Source organism: Canis lupus, chromosome 33 (genome assembly GCF_048164855.1).
Source record: "Canis lupus baileyi chromosome 33, mCanLup2.hap1, whole genome shotgun sequence".
In the NCBI taxonomy this organism is placed as follows: Eukaryota; Metazoa; Chordata; class Mammalia; order Carnivora; family Canidae; genus Canis; species Canis lupus.
In genome coordinates, this window is record NC_132870.1 from 6,473,275 (window position 1) to 6,489,182 (window position 15,908).

Below are 15,908 nucleotides of genomic sequence, written 5' to 3' on the forward strand. Positions count from 1 at the left end.
CTTAAATATTTATTGTGCTAGGTCATGGGAATACATAGGTAAGACTTGACTTCTGCTCTTAAAGAACTTTGTTTAGGCAGGAATTTTAGAGTCCTCACATTTTTATGGGGCCATGCATTTGCCGCTGCAGCATGTGCTGCCTTTGTTTTGTGTTGTATTTGTGTCCTTAAATACTTTATTTATATATTAGAGAGAGAGAGCGTGCATGAGTGGAGGCTGGGGGCAGAGGAGAGAAGCAAACCCTCGCTGAACAGAGGGCCAGATGCGGGCTCATTTCTAGGATTCTGGGATCATCATGGCCTGGACCGGAGGCAGACTTAACCAACTGCACCACCCAGGCACCCCTTTTTAAAATTTTAATAGCATCTGTTTAATTTCCTTATAAGATAGAAAGCCTGGTAGGTTATTAGGGTAATGGCCTACAGTTATATAGCTAAACATTGTACATATGAATTGATTGGGACCCTGTACAATCTAAAACCTAGAAATTCAAAATCACATAAGGCATTCAGTCGATGCTTTGTGATGGTGGTATGATGCATTCCAGAATGGGCATGGCTGAGATTAAGTTTCTCCTAGCCTCTGCTATCCTTGCTATTTCAGAATTCCTTAAGATGCTACTTATTTGAACACATGCAACTTAACTGCAGTGTTTCCAGGGTGACATTAGAATTTCTATTAATCCAACATTTCTTTTTTTTTTAATTTTTTTTAAAGATTTTATTTATTTATTCATGATAGTCACACACAGAGAGAGAGAAAGAGAGGGGCAGAGACACAGGCAGAGAGAGAAGCAGGCTCCATGCACCGGGAAGCCCGACGTGGGATTCGATCCCGGGTCTCCAGGATTGCGCCCTGGGCCAAAGGCAGGCGCCAAACCGCTGCGCCACCCAGGGATCCCATAATCCAACATTTCTAAAACCTAGAAGTCCAAAGAAGAAATGAGCTAAAAATGGACATTAAAGACTATGAAAGAGGGGTGCCTGGATGGCTCAGCCAGAAGAGCATGCAACTCTTGATCTCAGGATTTTAAGTTCAAACCCCGTTGAGGGTAGAGCTTACCTTAAAAAAAAATCATGAAAAATGGAAGTTTTATTTTTTATATTTTAAAGATTTTATTTATTTATTCATGAGAGACACAGGAAGAGAGACAGAGGCAGAGGGAGAAGCACTCCATCCCAGGACCCTGGGGTCACAACTTGAGCCAAAGGCAGACACTCAACCACTGAGCCACCCAGGCACCCTGACAGATAGAAATTTTATTAACAACTAAAATTAAGTTGAAAAGCTAAATTATTAACCTATGTAAACTTATATCTGTTACTGTGAGGATAGAGGAATTATAAATTGCAAACATTACAGAAGAATATAGCTTAGAGAGTGAATGTCTTCTTTTGCTCCTGCCACCTAGAGTGACCATTAAGAATTTGGTGAACGTTCCTTCTGACTTTTTCCAATGCATACAATAATTGAGATTATTCAAAGAAATGTAGTCTGATCTACTCCCCAGGCACCAATTATAATATACAACACTTTTTAAATATGTAGGTAGGCCTCTCTCTTGCTCAGATAAGCTTTTTTTTTTTTTAAGATTTTATTTATTTATGAGAGACAGAGAGAAAGAGAGGCAGAGACCCAGGTAGAAGGAGAAGCAGGCTCCGTGCAGGGAGCCCGATGTGGGACTCGATCCCAGGTCTCCAGGATCAGGTCCTGGGCTGAAGGCGGCGCTAAACCACTGAGCCACCCGGGCTGCCCCCAGATAAACTTTTTAAGGACAACCTGTATTTAGCTCTGAGAAGTCCTCCCTTGTATGATGATTCTTAAAATTTTCCATTCTTACAGCTTACCCCCATGTTACCCCTTAACTAAAGAAAGAAAGACATTCTTTTTATAGTAAAAGCTTATTTCTGTGTGATACTTTGGATTTTCATATTTATTAACTCAATTTTTAATTTTCAAAATTGGCTTTGGTGGAGGTGGGAGGGAGTCAGGGATGAGGAAGCCAGCCTTCTGTGAGCCTGTTGTATCCAGTTCTCCATCACTCCTGTTGTAAAGTATGTGTGGATAGTCAGTAGCCCTGTCTTCAGAGGCCTTCCTGGGGCCTCCCGGGACCTCTTCCCAGGGGACTCCATTTCAGAAGCGTGGATTTCTTCTCAAAGACAGAAGTCTTCAATACAGAAAAGGAGGATTCTTTGTCCTCAGGGTGTGTACATGAGGGCTGCATTAACTTGATTATTTTTTTCAATAATTGATTATGTGACCTTCTAACAAGTTCTTTAAGTCTAAAAAGTGTGCGACTGACACCCTTCACTGAGTAAAGAGACACTAAGATTCATAATTTGGAAACTAATGGTAATCATGGCAGTGGGACCTGGGTGGGACTTTGGAGAGGAGCCATGGTCAGGCCAGTGTTGGGCAGTTCACTTGGTATGCTCCAAGAGGCTGGCTAACCCGTGGGCTAGGCCTTGTAGGTTCAGTTAAGCTCATTAGATCCCTGTAGCCAGGAGGATGAAACTCCGGGATCTGGCTCTTCAAACCAAAAAAAAAGAAAAAAAAGACCCGATTGATAAATTGTTACTGTAGTCTGTTTGTATTTAACCTTTATATGCGTGTATAAAAATGGAAGAAATAATAGCAGTTGTTTCATAGGGTTATGAGATTTGAAATGAGATCTTTTAGACCATTCATTAATTCATTGAATAAATTTAGAGTGCTTGGTAGTTCAGGGAGAAGGTCCATGCTAAAGCTATGGATTTGAGGATCATCAGCAATAGATAGTTTTTAAAATCTTGAGATTAGATGAAGTCACTAAAGATTGACTATAGATAGAGGTGCCTGGAATAACAAAACAAGGCTCAGTAAATGTTGGCAGTTACTCCCACTCTTACTATAACTGCTTGTATTATTGCTACTATTTATTATAAATGTTACAGAACTGCCCCGTAAACCCAAATCTCCCATTTTCTTAATACAAATGTATTTGAGAAACCAAAGGTTTATTAGAAATTTCTGTAGAGAATACCAGATCCAGGGAATTGGGTGGTCCCAGTGAGAAGTGCTCCCTGAAGTCATCCATCCACAGAGTTGGATAGGCTTAGGCATGGGTTTTGATAGCCTGGATTTGAATCCTGCCTTTACTTCTATACCAGCAGTGAAACCTTTTTTGGACCTCAGCTTCTTCATGTGTTCAGAGGGGTCACCTCATAGGGATGGCAGGTGGATTCAAAAAGGTAATTGTTAGGGTGCCTGGGTGACTCAATGGTTAATCCTCTGACTCTTGGTTTTGGCTCAGGTCATGATTCACGATCTCAGGGTTATGAGATTGAGCCCTGCGTTGGGCTCTCTGCTGGACGTGGAGCCTGCTTAAGCTTCTCTCCCTGCTCTCTTTCTGGGGTACAAAAAAAAAAACCAAGTCAGTTCCTTCCATTTTCCTTCCACTGCTTAGGGGCTAGAACTCTAGGGCAATCAGGTTACCTTCTCTGAAACTCCAGAGATACTGATATCTGTCTCTGTGTTTCTTTTTTATTATTATTATTATTTTTTTTTAATTTTTATTTATTTATGATAGTCACAGAGAGAGAGAGAGAGAAAGAGAGAGGCAGAGACACAGGCAGAGGGAGAAGCAGGCTCCATGCACCGGGAGCCCGATGTGGGATTCGATCCTGGGTCTCCAGGATCGCGCCCTGGGCCAAAGGCAGGCGCTAAACCACTGTGCCACCCAGGGATCCCCCCTTTATTTATTTATTTATTTATTTATTTATTTATTTATTTAATTGTTATTTTTAAAGATTTTATTTATTTATTTATGAGAGACACACAGAGAGAGGCAGAGACACAGGCAGAGGGAGGAGAAGCAGGCTCCATGCAGGAGCCCGATGCAGAATTCGATCCCGGAACTCCGGGATCACGTCCTGAGCCAAAGGCAGACGCTCACCTGCTGAGCCACCCAGGTGTCCCTGTGCCTCTTTTTAAAACCATATCCCAGCTACTAGCCCCTTGTAATGATAACCTTTCCTTGTGTGATGTGATTCATTGCAGTTAATTATAGTTTATCTTTCTTAAATTGATCTCCTTAATAGGATTTAGAAGATAATTTTTCTTATCTAGCAATGCATTTATTAATTCAATTTCAATGTAGATGATGAAATCTAATGTTCATTCCTAAAAGCTTCTGCTTTCCAAGGGGAAGGGTTACGTCCCTACTTGCCCCATTGAAGATAGAGCCTCTGTGGCCCCATATAGCAATGAGAGCACGAAACTTCTGGTAGTTGCTAGTATGGTCTTCAGGAAGGATATTTAAGGAGCAATTTTAATACCACAACTGCTGAAGGTGTCTGACAGATGGCATTGGACCACTCCAAGAAGTAGCAAATTCCCATCATTGAAAGTGTCCAAGCGGGTACAAACTTCCAATTATAAAATAATTAAGCCCTGGCTTGTAATGTTCAGCATGGTGACTATAGTTAATGATACTGTTATTGTATATTTGAAGGTTGCTTAGAAAGTAGATCTTAAAAGTTCTCATCACAAGAAAAAATTTGTGGTGATGGATGTTTAATTAGGCTTATGGTCATTTCACAATATTATATGCATATAACAAATCACTATGTTGTACACCTGAAACTAATATATGTCAGTTATACCTCAATTACAAAGATTATATACTGTCATTGCAGAAAATAGTCATGCAAAAAAGTTTTTTCCTTGCAATTTCCTGACCCAGCGAGAAACTTTGTAAATAGCCATGTTCCCCTCGATTTTGTTCTGTGCATTAGATATTCCTTAGGATGGGTTTATGTAGTATATTTGTAACCTGTTTTATTTCTTATTTAGAGAATGTGATTTGTTTCTAAGACCCATCAAGCCACTTAATTTTCCTTTGCTTTCTACTTCTGAGATTAATAGAAAAATAGTCCATCAATACTGCCTTTGTGTTGTTTAATCTTCTGGCTGAAAAAGTTTTATTTGTTTATTTTTACTTTTAAAAATATTTTATTTCATTTTTATTTGAAATAAGGCAGGCACCCCTGGATAAAAAAGTTTGAAGTTCTCAAATACTTGAAATCATTTGTTATGCTGTAGTGGTTCGGTGGAAGGCTTTTAAAATAGTTTCTTTAAATAGCAGTACTCTAAGTATTACCCATTGCCTTTTTATTATCCATTTTCCTCAAAGGAGACTTGGGTAAACATTACAGCAACTATTTTATTCTTATTGATTCTATGACCTTTTTATTGAAACAATCACTTGACCGTAGAGCAGATCCATATTTGGACTTCTAAACATTAATGAGGTGCCTTCTTTAATTAGATGTTCAGAAATGTTGTGGCCCTTCAGGAGCCTTAATGGGGCTCTTTCAGAAAGTTACCAGTGAGCTACGTGGAATAATAAAATTCCTGTTTCTATAGTATCCCCTCCAGCATTTAGTGGACCTTGACCATAGTCTCCTGAAAGATGAATACTCTTATTTAGTTTTATGGTCTTTTGTTATGTGTACTACTTAACTATATCAGTGCCTTAGGTGCTTGGTGGACCAAAGTATTTCACACATTTATAGAACCCTGGGTTTATTGCAGCATTTTTTAATACTATAATATTCTGGAATTACCCATAGATGGCTTATGACTGAAGTTAAAACATTTGTCGTCACAGTTTTTTCTGGAATTACTTTTATTTTATTTTATTTTATTTTAAATTTTTATTTATTCATGATAGTCACACACAGAGAGAGAGAGAGAGAGAGAGGCAGAGACACAGGCAGAGGGAGAAGCAGGCTCCATGCACCAGGAGCCCGACGTGGGACCTGATCCCAGGTCTCCAGGATCGTGCCCTGGGCCAAAGGCAGGCGCCAAACCGCTGCACCACCCAGGGTTCCCTGGAATTACTTTTAAAGCCTGAAAATGTTCAATGGGTAGGGTTGGGTGATAAACATTAGGTTTACAAAGTCTGTTTTTATTAGAGCATTCTTATGCATTATCAAAACACATACAATTCATATAATTATTGGTTCTTTAAAAAATAAGCAACTTGAAGGCATTTTATTTATCTTATAAAAAAAGTTGCTCAAAAAGTATGTTGAAAGAAGAGGATAAAATCTTCATGATTTAGTTATTTGCGCCATGTACTTTTATATGATGCAATAACACTTTTGCACTAAAGTCGAAGTCTGCTATCATGTCAGTCCCAAGTAGTCTTGATACTCCACAGGTTATACTAAGTTCTGCCTTCATTGCCAAGCTTGTGTGTTTACTCAGTGCAGATGGTAGTTTTAGGTCTAGGGGAAAGGGGCAAATTGGATGATCAGGAATTCTGAAGTAATCTCTAACTTTTATTTTTATTTATTTCTTCACGAGACACAGAGAGAGGGGGCAGAGACACAGGCAGAGGGAGAAGCAGGCTCCATGCAGGAAGCCTGACACAGGACTCAATCCCGGGTCTCCAGGATCATGCCCTGGGTTGAAGGCGGTGCTAAACCACTGAGCCACCCAGGCTGCCTTAATCTCTAACTTTTAAAGCTTTTCCTAAAAGTTTACAATTATTTAAAACCTTGCACCCTTTATTTCTGTGAGTCCTCTGAGGAGAGAGGCTGTGTTCATAACTTAGTTATCAGAGGTGTCTGGCACTCAGTAGGTCCTCAGTAAAAGTTGAACGTATGAATTGATTGTCCTTGTGATTTATCCTCTGGGAACTTCTCTGCTATTATTTATTACTAAATTTGGGTCAAAGGTGATCCTTGCCCAGTTTAAATGTTTGTTTGTGCTGGAGAATATAGTAAGTGGTAAGATCTAGGTGCTTTCTATCTCTGATTGCTACAATGACCATGCTTGGTACTATCATTCCCATTTAGCAGATGTGAAAACAGAGGCTTGGAGAAGTTAAGTTGAACACAGCAATAAAAGGCAAAAGGTAGGACCCAGTCTAGCATACTGCCTAGAGTCTGTACTCTTCTCTTCTCCCCCAGAGGTGAAGGACTTGGGCTCTCAGGATTCACAGGCTCTTCATAAATTGTTTTTGGGACTAGTAAAACTGGATATGGGAAGTTGGGCTTTGTGAAGCACAAGGTAGTCTGTAGCACTGCATGCATTTTTTTTTTAAGGTTCTTTTAAAAAAAATTTTTTTTAAGGTTGTATTTATTTTTTCATGAGAGACATAGAGAGGGGGGGAGAGACACAGGCAGAGGGAGAAGCAGGCTCCCTGTGGGGAGCCCAATGTGGAACTCGATCCCAGGACCCTGGGATCACGACTTGAGCCAAAGGCAGATGCTCAACCACTGAGCCACCCCAGATGCCCCATTGTGTTTTTATATCTTTTGAGTATTTCGACTTTTCAGTTATTGGGAGGCCCTGAGTCTAACCAACATCCCCCACTCCCTGGAATGTTTCCAGTTGAGAGTTGGGGAAGGAGATAGGACATTGGAGGAGGATGACCAAGTGAGAAAGAAGCAGGTAGAGGATGAGGGATCAAAATTGGCTTGTTTTTTTAATTGTGAGACGTTTTAAATAAGGAAGAAAAAGGATTAATGTAATGACCATGAACCCACCACAAAGCTAATTAGATTTTATATTATTTTGTTTCAGATCTTAAAGAAATGAAATATTAGATATAGCAGATTCTTGAGTACCTCTCATTTTGTTAGTTTATTTATATTAGAGTTTATATTCATGTTTGTTATTATAATTTCAGTACATTGATTTTTAACTGCTATATATTGATTTAGAATATGAATGAATATAGCTGAGTTTATCTGTTCTCTAGCTGATGAAGATTTAAGTTGCTTCCATTGATTTTTGTTACACCCAGTGCTGCAATAAACATTTTTCTACTTTCCTTTTTGTGCACATGTGTTAGAGTTTGTGGTATGTGCTGAGGAGAGGACTGGCTGTGTGTGCACAAAATCTTCAGTTTTTCTCCATCCTCTCAGAGGGCATGCTTGAGTGGGGCAGGGGGAGCAGCTTTCGTCCTACCACAGTACATGAGTGGGGCAGAGTAAGTAGGTGAAAGGAAGGATAAGGAGGGTCACGATGTAGGGCAGGATGAGAAAACCAAGTATTTAAAGAAAAGCAGAAGTATATCAGTATGGAAAAGGAATGTCTTAGAGAAAAAGCAAGCTGTCAGTCTCAGCTCTTCATTTTCCTTCTTTGAGATCAGGAATGAGTTTTTATTGAGCTTAAACAAGACTCTTCTGTCAAGTACGCCGAACAGTTTACTTGTTGTATACTATTGAACATGGGGAATGATCCATTACTTCCTGGGATGCCGCATGAGAACCAGCAAAATTGAATGACTTCTTTATTTTTACTAGGGCAGGTGAAATTTGAATAATGTATTATGAAGAGAGGTAAATGCTTCAGCCCTACTATTTATTCATTCATTTTTCTTTTTTTGTTGTTGATATATAGTTGACAAACGCTATTATATTAGTCTCAGGTGGACATTGGAACCTGAGACATATACATTATACATTAGGAAATGATCACAATAAGCTTAATTATCCATAACCATACAAAGTTATTAGTGTTATTGACTATATTCTCTTTGCTGTACTTTATATCCCTGTGAATTATTTATTTTGTAACTGGAAGTTATAAAGGGCATTCAGTAATATTTGAATAAATAAATAAGTGAATGAGTTTAAATACACAGATTCCTTGAGCTCTACTTGATTATATGGTTTTCCTTAAAATATAAGACCTCTGAGTTGTATACTTGGGGTCTACACTCCTAGTGTATTCATTTTCTGCTTTTTTAGATGGGTTATTGCTAAGACTGTTGCAGTCATCACACTCTAGGATTGTACAACATTCTGCTCCTCCTCTGCTTGTCTCACCCATTGCACCACATTGCAAGTCTTCATTTGCCTGCCATCTTCTTGTCCCCCCACTAGATTCCTAAGCTTATTGAGAAAAGGGACTCAGATTTATTTTTTTCTTTTTGATTCTCTTTTCCATGCCCTCTAGTGGACACTGAAATAATTATTGAGTGTGCCACATTTGATCTGAAAAGGTACATATGCTCAATTGTAAGTAAATAAAAATTTTGACCTAAAAGAAATCACCTTGCCAACGTATGGATTACTGACAGGGTATTTATTTTTGAGTTGTCTTGCCCGTCACTGTCTTACATGTGTTCTATAGGTAGTCTGATTAACAAGAAAGAATTATGGTGCTAAATTTTTTTTAAAGCATTTGTTGTGCATGGACACCACTCTTGCAGATATTTGAGTCATGTCCTTATGCCAAATACTGTGTGTATCAACGATATAGCTATGAGCGAGGTGTACTTGATCCCAGCCCTCAAGGACCTGTGGTCTAGCAACCTAGTTTAGGAGTCTGGATTATTTCTATAAAGGGCTAAACAAATAGACTTATGGACCGTGTGGTCTTGGTTACAAATATTCAACTCTACCATTGTGGCCCCAAAGTAGCCACTGATGCTGTAACCACATGAGTGTGGCTGTTTCCAGTAAAACTTCACTTATAGGGGATGCCTGGCTGACTCAATCGGTAGAGCATGTGATTCTTGATCTCAGGGTTGTGAGTTCAAGCACCACATTGGGTGTAGGGCTTACTTTAAAAAAAATTAAAAAAACAACTTTCATTTACAAAAGCAGGAGGTAGATTGATTTTGGTCCTCAAGCCATAGTTTTCTGACTCTTGACCTAGTTCATTTGTTTATTGCCCTTTGATTCTGTTTCACTCATATATGCACAGCAGATATTTCATATTCCCAATGTAGTTTTCAGTGGCTTACTTGCTCCAGTTAGCAAAAATGAGATTGTTGAACTTAAATGACTAAAGCTAATCGTTTGTTTTGTTTTTTAACTTGTTTATCTAGGACATTTTATTTCCTTACATCAAAGAAAATGTTAAAGAGTATCTGCAGACACACTGGGAAGAAGAGGAGTGCCAGCAGGATGTCAGTCTTTTGAGGAAACAGGTTGGGCCATTTCTCTTCCATTGCTTCTACATTCCCATGTGTCTGAGAATTGAGGATGCCTAGAGACTTAGAATGTGCTCTAAACATATTGTAAAATAAGCATTCTGGATTTACAGGACGTGGAAGTGGTAGCGACTTACCTGCTTAGGGATTCACACTACTTCATTAAACGACAAGATCATGGCAGTTTACTGTCTTTATAGTTGCCTCTCCCTGGAGCCATTTTGATCGCATAAAATTTTTTTTTTAAGAAATAAATAAAAACTTGAAAAAAAATAAAATTTTTGTTTAAATTCAATTAACATATAATGTATTATCAGCTTCATAGGTAGAGGTCGGTGATTCATCAGTCTTATATAACACCTAGTGCTCATTACGTGCCCTCCTTATTGTCCATCACCCAGTTACCCCATCCTCTCACCTCCCTCTCCTCCAGCAACCCTCAGTCTGTTTCCTATGATTAAGAGTCTTTTATGGTTTGTCTCCCTCTCTGATTTTGTTGTGTTTTATGTTTCCTCTTTGCCCCCATGAGCCTCTGTTTTGTTTCAATTCCACATATAAGTGATACCATATTGTCTTTCTCTGATTGACTTATTTCATTTAGCATAATATCCTCTAGTTCTATCCATGTTGTTGCAAATGGCAAGATTTTGGTTTTTTGGTGGCTGAGTAGTATTCCTCTGTGTGTGTGTGTGTGTGTGTATGTATGTGTGTACACACCACATCTTTTATCCATTAATCTATCGATGGACATCTGGGCTCTTAATTTGGCTCTTGTACACATTGCTGCTATAAACACTGGGGTGCAGGTGCCCCTTTAGATCACTGCATTTGTATCTTTGGGGTAAATACCCAGTAGTGCAATTGCTGAGTTGTAGGGTAGCTCATTTTCAATTTTTTCAGAAACCTCCATACTGTTTTCCACAGTGACTACACCAGCTTGTGATCCCAACAACATGAATGAGGGTTCCCCTTTCTCTGTATCCTCACCAACATCTGTCGTTTCCTGACTTCTTCATTTTCACCATTCTGATTGGTTGAGGTGGTATCTCATGGTACTTTTTTTTTACGATTTTATTTATTTATTCATGAGAGACACAGAGAGAGAGGCAGAGACATAGGCAGAGGGAGAAGCAGGCTCCTTGTGGGGAGCTTGATGTGGGACTTGGTCCTAGGACCCAGGGATCATGACCTGAGCCAAAGGCAGACGCTCAACCATTGAGCTACCCAAGTGCCCCACTCACTGTACTTTTGATTTGTATTTCCCTGATGCTAAGTGATATTCAGCACTTTTTTTATGTGTCTGTTGGCCATTTCTGTGTCTTTTTTGGAGAAATGTCTGTTCATGTCTTCTGCCCATTTCTTGATTGGATTATTTGTTCTTTTGGTGTTGAATTTGATAAGTTCTTTATAGATCTTGGATATTAGCCCTCTATCTGATATGTCATTTGCAAATGTCTTCTCCCATTCTGTTGGTTTTTTGGTTTTGTCGACTGTTTCTGTACAAAGAGCTTTTTAGCTTGATGAGTTCCTAATAGTTCATTTTTGCCTTTGTTTCTGTTGCCTTTGGAGACATACCTAGCAAGAAGTTGATGCAGCCGAGGTCAGAGAGGTTGCGTTCTGTGTTCTCCTCTAGGATTTTGATGGATTCCTGTCTCATGTTTAGGTCTTTCTTCCCATTTTGAGTCTGTTTTTTGTGTATGGTGTGAGGAAACGGTCCAGTTTCATTCTTCTGTATGTAGCTGTCCAGTTTTCCCAGCCGTATTTGTTGGAGAGACTTTTTTCCATTGGATATTCTTTCCTGCTTTGTCAAAGATGAGTTGACCATAGAGTCGGGGGGTCCATTTCTGGGTTCCCTGTTCTGTTCTATTGATCTATGTGTCTATTTTTGTGCCAGTACCATGATGTCTTGATTACAGCTTTGTAATAGAGTTTGAAGTCCGGAATTGTGATGCCACCAGTTTTGGTTTTCTTTTTTAACAATCTTGGCTTTTAGTGGTCTTCTCTGGTTCCATACAAATTTTAGGATTATTTGTTCCAATTCTGTGAAAAATGTATGCTATTTTGATAAGGATTGCATTGAATGTATAGATTGCTCTAGGTAGCATAGACATTTTAACAATAATTGTCCTTCCAAACCAATGAGCATGGAACGTTTTTCTATTCCTTTGTATCTTCCTCAATTTCTTTCAGGGGTTTTGTAGTTTTCTGAGTACAGATCCTTTGCCTCTTTGGTTAGGCTTATTCCTACGTATCTTACGGTTTTGGGTGCAATTGTAAATGGGATTGATTTCTTAATTTCCCTTTCTCCTGTCTCATTGTTAGTATATAGAAACACAACTGATTTCTGTGCATTGATTTTATATCCTGCCACTTTACTGAATTCCTGTATGAGTTCTAACAGTTTTGGGGTGGAGTCTTTAGTGAGTGTCATGTCATCTGCAGAAAGTGAGTTTGACTTCTTTGCTGACTCAGATGTCTTTTATTTCTTTTTGTTGTCTGATTGCTGAGGCTAGGACTTCTAATACCATGTTGAGCAGCAGTGATGATAGTGGACATTCCTGTCATATTCCTGATCTTAGGGGTAAGGCCTCAGTTTTTCCCCATTGAGAATGATATTTGTTGTGGGCTTTTTGTAGATGCCTTTCATGATATTGAGGTATGTTCCCTCTCTCCTTACACTGAAGAGTTTTAATCAAGAACGAATGCTGTACTTTGTTAAATGCTTTTTTCTGCCTCTATTGAAAGGATTATATAGTTCTTGTTTTGTTAATGTAGCATATCACGTTGACTGATTTGTGGATGTTGAACCATCCTTGCAGCCCAGGAATAAACCCACTTGGTTGTGGTGAATAATCCTTTTAATGTACTGTTGGATCCTGTTGGCTGGTATTTAAGTGAGAATTTTTGCATCCATGTTCATCAGGGATATTGGTCTGTAATTCTCCTTTTTGGTGGGGGTCTTTGTCTGGTTTGGGGATCAAAGTAATGCTGTCTTCATAGAAAGAGTTTGGAAGTTTTCCTTCCATTTCTGTTTTTTGAAACAACTTCAGATATTAATTCTTCTTTAAATGTTTGGTAGAGGGATGCTTGCATAGCTTAGCAGTTGAGTGTCTGCCTTCAGCTCAGTGTGTGATCCCAGGTTTGGGGATCAAGTCCCGCATTGGGCTCCCTGTTAGGAGCCTGCTTCTCCCTCTATGTCTCTGCCTCTCTCTCTGTGTGTCTCTCATGAATAAAAAAATAAATGTTGGGATCCCTGGGTGGCTCAGCCGTTTAGCACCTGCCTTTGGCCCAGGGCACGATCCTGGAGTCCCGGGATCGAGTCTCACGTCGGGCTCCCGGCATGGAGCCTGCTTCTCCCTCCTTCTGTGTCTCTGCCTCTCTCTCTCTGTCTCTCTCTATGTCTATCATGAATAAATAAATAAAATCTTAAAAAAAATAAATGGTAGAATTTTGTTGGGAAGCCATCTGACCCTGGATTCTTGTTTGTTGGGAGGTTTTTGATGACTGCTTCAATTTTCGGACTGGTTATGGGTCTGTTCAGATCTTCTGTTTCTTCCTGTTTCGGTTTTGGTGGTTTATATGTCTCTAGGAATGTATCCATTTTTTTCCAGATTGCCCAATTTGTTGTCATATAGTTGCTCATAATATGTTCTTATAATTGTTTGTATTTCTTTGATGTTGGTTGTGCTCTCTCCTCTTTTTTCTTCCTTCCTTCCTTCCTTCCTTCCTTCCTTCCTTCCTTCCTTCCTTCCTTCCTTCCTTCCTTCCTTCCTTCCTTTCTTTTTAGGATTTTATTTATTCATGAGGGACACAGAGAGAGAGAGTTAGAGACACAGGCAGAGGGAGAAGCAGGCTCCATGCAGGGAGCCTGACATGGGACTCGATCCCGGGTCTCCAGGATCACACCCCGGGCCAAAGGCAGTGCCAAACCTGCTGGGCCACTGGGGCTGCCCCAATTGTTAGATCTCCTTGTTGGATAGACTGTTTAATTATGATGTGTAGTATCCTTCCTCATCTCTTATTACTGTCTTTGGTTTATTTATTTATTTTTTTTTTAAGAGATTTTATTTATTTATTCATGAGAGACAGAGAGAGGCAGAGATACAGGCAGAGGGAAAAGCAGGCTCCATGCAGGGAGCCCGATATGGGACTCAATCCCAGGACTCTAGGATCACGCCCTGAGCCGAAGGCAGATGCTTTAACCACTGACCCACCCAGGCATCCCCAGTCTTTGGTTTAAAATCTAATTTGTTTAAAATCTAAAAGCCACCCCAGCTTTCTTTTGACGTCCATTAGCATGACAAGTGGTTCTCTACCCCCTCACTTTCAATCTGGAGGCATCTTTGGGTCTAATGTGAGTCTCTTGCAGACAGCATATCAATCTGATACCATATGTCTTTTGATTGGGGCATTTAGTGCATTTACATTTAGAGTAACTATTGAAAGATAACAAATTTAGTGCCACTGTATTACTTATTTTTTTTTTTTTATTTACTTATGATAGTCACAGAGAGAGAGAGAGAGAGAGGCAGAGACACAGGCAGAGGGAGAAGCAGGCTCCATGCACCGGGAGCCTGATATGGGATTCGATCCCGGGTCTCCAGGATTGCGCCCTGGGCCAAAGGCAGGCGCCAAACCGCTGCGCCACCCAGGGATCCCACACTGTATTACTTATTAAAGTCACTGTTTCTGTATATTATCTCTGCTTTTCTGGTGTATGTAACTTTTGGGCTCCCTCTTTGTTTGAAGGATCCCTTTTATTATTATTATTATTTAAAGATTTTATTTATTTATTCATGAGAGACACACAGAAGAGAGGCAGAGACACAAGCAGAGGGAGAAGCAGGCTCCAGGCAGGAAACCCGATGTGGGACTCGATCCCAGGACTCCAGGATCACACCCTGGGCTGAAGGCAGGTGCTAAACTACTGAGCCACCCAAGGGATTCCTGAAGGATCCCTTTTAATATTTCTTGTAAGGCTGTTTGGTGATCATAAATTCTTTTCTTTCTGTTTGTACTGGAAGCTTTTTATCTCTTCTCCTGTTTTGAAAGACATCATAGCTGCATAAAGTATTCTTGGATGTGTATTTTTTTCATTTAGTACCCTGAATATATCATGCCAGTCCATTCTGGCCTTCGAGGTCTCTATGGGTAGGTCTGCTGCCAGTCTAATATTTCTACCCTTTTAGGTTACAGATCTCTTATTCCCAGGCTACTTTCGGGATTTTCTTTGTTTCTGAGATTTGTAACTATTTGCACTATTATATGTTGGAGTATTGACCTATTTTTATTGGTTTTATTGGTGGTTCTCTGTGCTATCTGGACTTGAATGCCTCTTTCCTTCCACAGGTTAGGAATGTTCTCTGCTATAATTTGCTCCAATATACCTTCTGCTCCTCTCTCTCTTTCCTCTTCCTCTGGGACCCCAGTTATTCTAATACTGTTTTGCTTTATGGTATCAATTTTCTCTCGAATTCTCCCCTCGTGATTCAGTGGTTATTTATCTATTACTCAGCTTCTTTATTCTCTATCATTTTGTCTTCTATATCACTAATTTGCTCTTCTGCCTTATTTATCCTAGCAATTAGAGCCTCCATTTTTTTATTGCATCTTATTAATGGCCTTTTTTATTTCAACTTGATTGGATTTTAGTTCTTTTATTTCTCCAGAAAGGAATTCTCAAGTGTCTTCTTTACTTTTTTTCAAGCTCAGCTAGTATCTTTATAATAGTTATTCTGAATTCTAGTTTCAACATCTTACTTATGTCCATACTGGCTAGGTCTCTGGCAATCAGTACTTCCTCTTTTCTCTTTTTTTGAGATGAGTTTTTCTGTCTTGTCATTCTGTCCAGAGAAGAATAGATGAATGACAGAACAAAATACTAAAATGGAAAGGACTCCAGGGAAATATACATTAAACCAATCAGAAGAGACCTGAAACCAAAAAATAAAAAAAAGAGAGCGAGAATATA

General features: G+C 39.4%; 1 protein-coding gene across 3 annotated transcripts in view; it reads left to right on the forward strand.

The window, feature by feature from the left end:
- Positions 1-15,908, forward strand: part of ENOPH1 (enolase-phosphatase 1) — a 42,291-nt gene that overhangs the window by 10,832 nt on the left and 15,551 nt on the right. For all 3 annotated transcript variants that reach the window (XM_072810185.1, XM_072810186.1, XM_072810184.1), the window contains exon 2: positions 9,833-9,934. In XM_072810185.1, the coding sequence (XP_072666286.1) occupies positions 9,833-9,934 (102 nt within the window). The remainder of the gene's footprint in view (positions 1-9,832; positions 9,935-15,908) is intronic.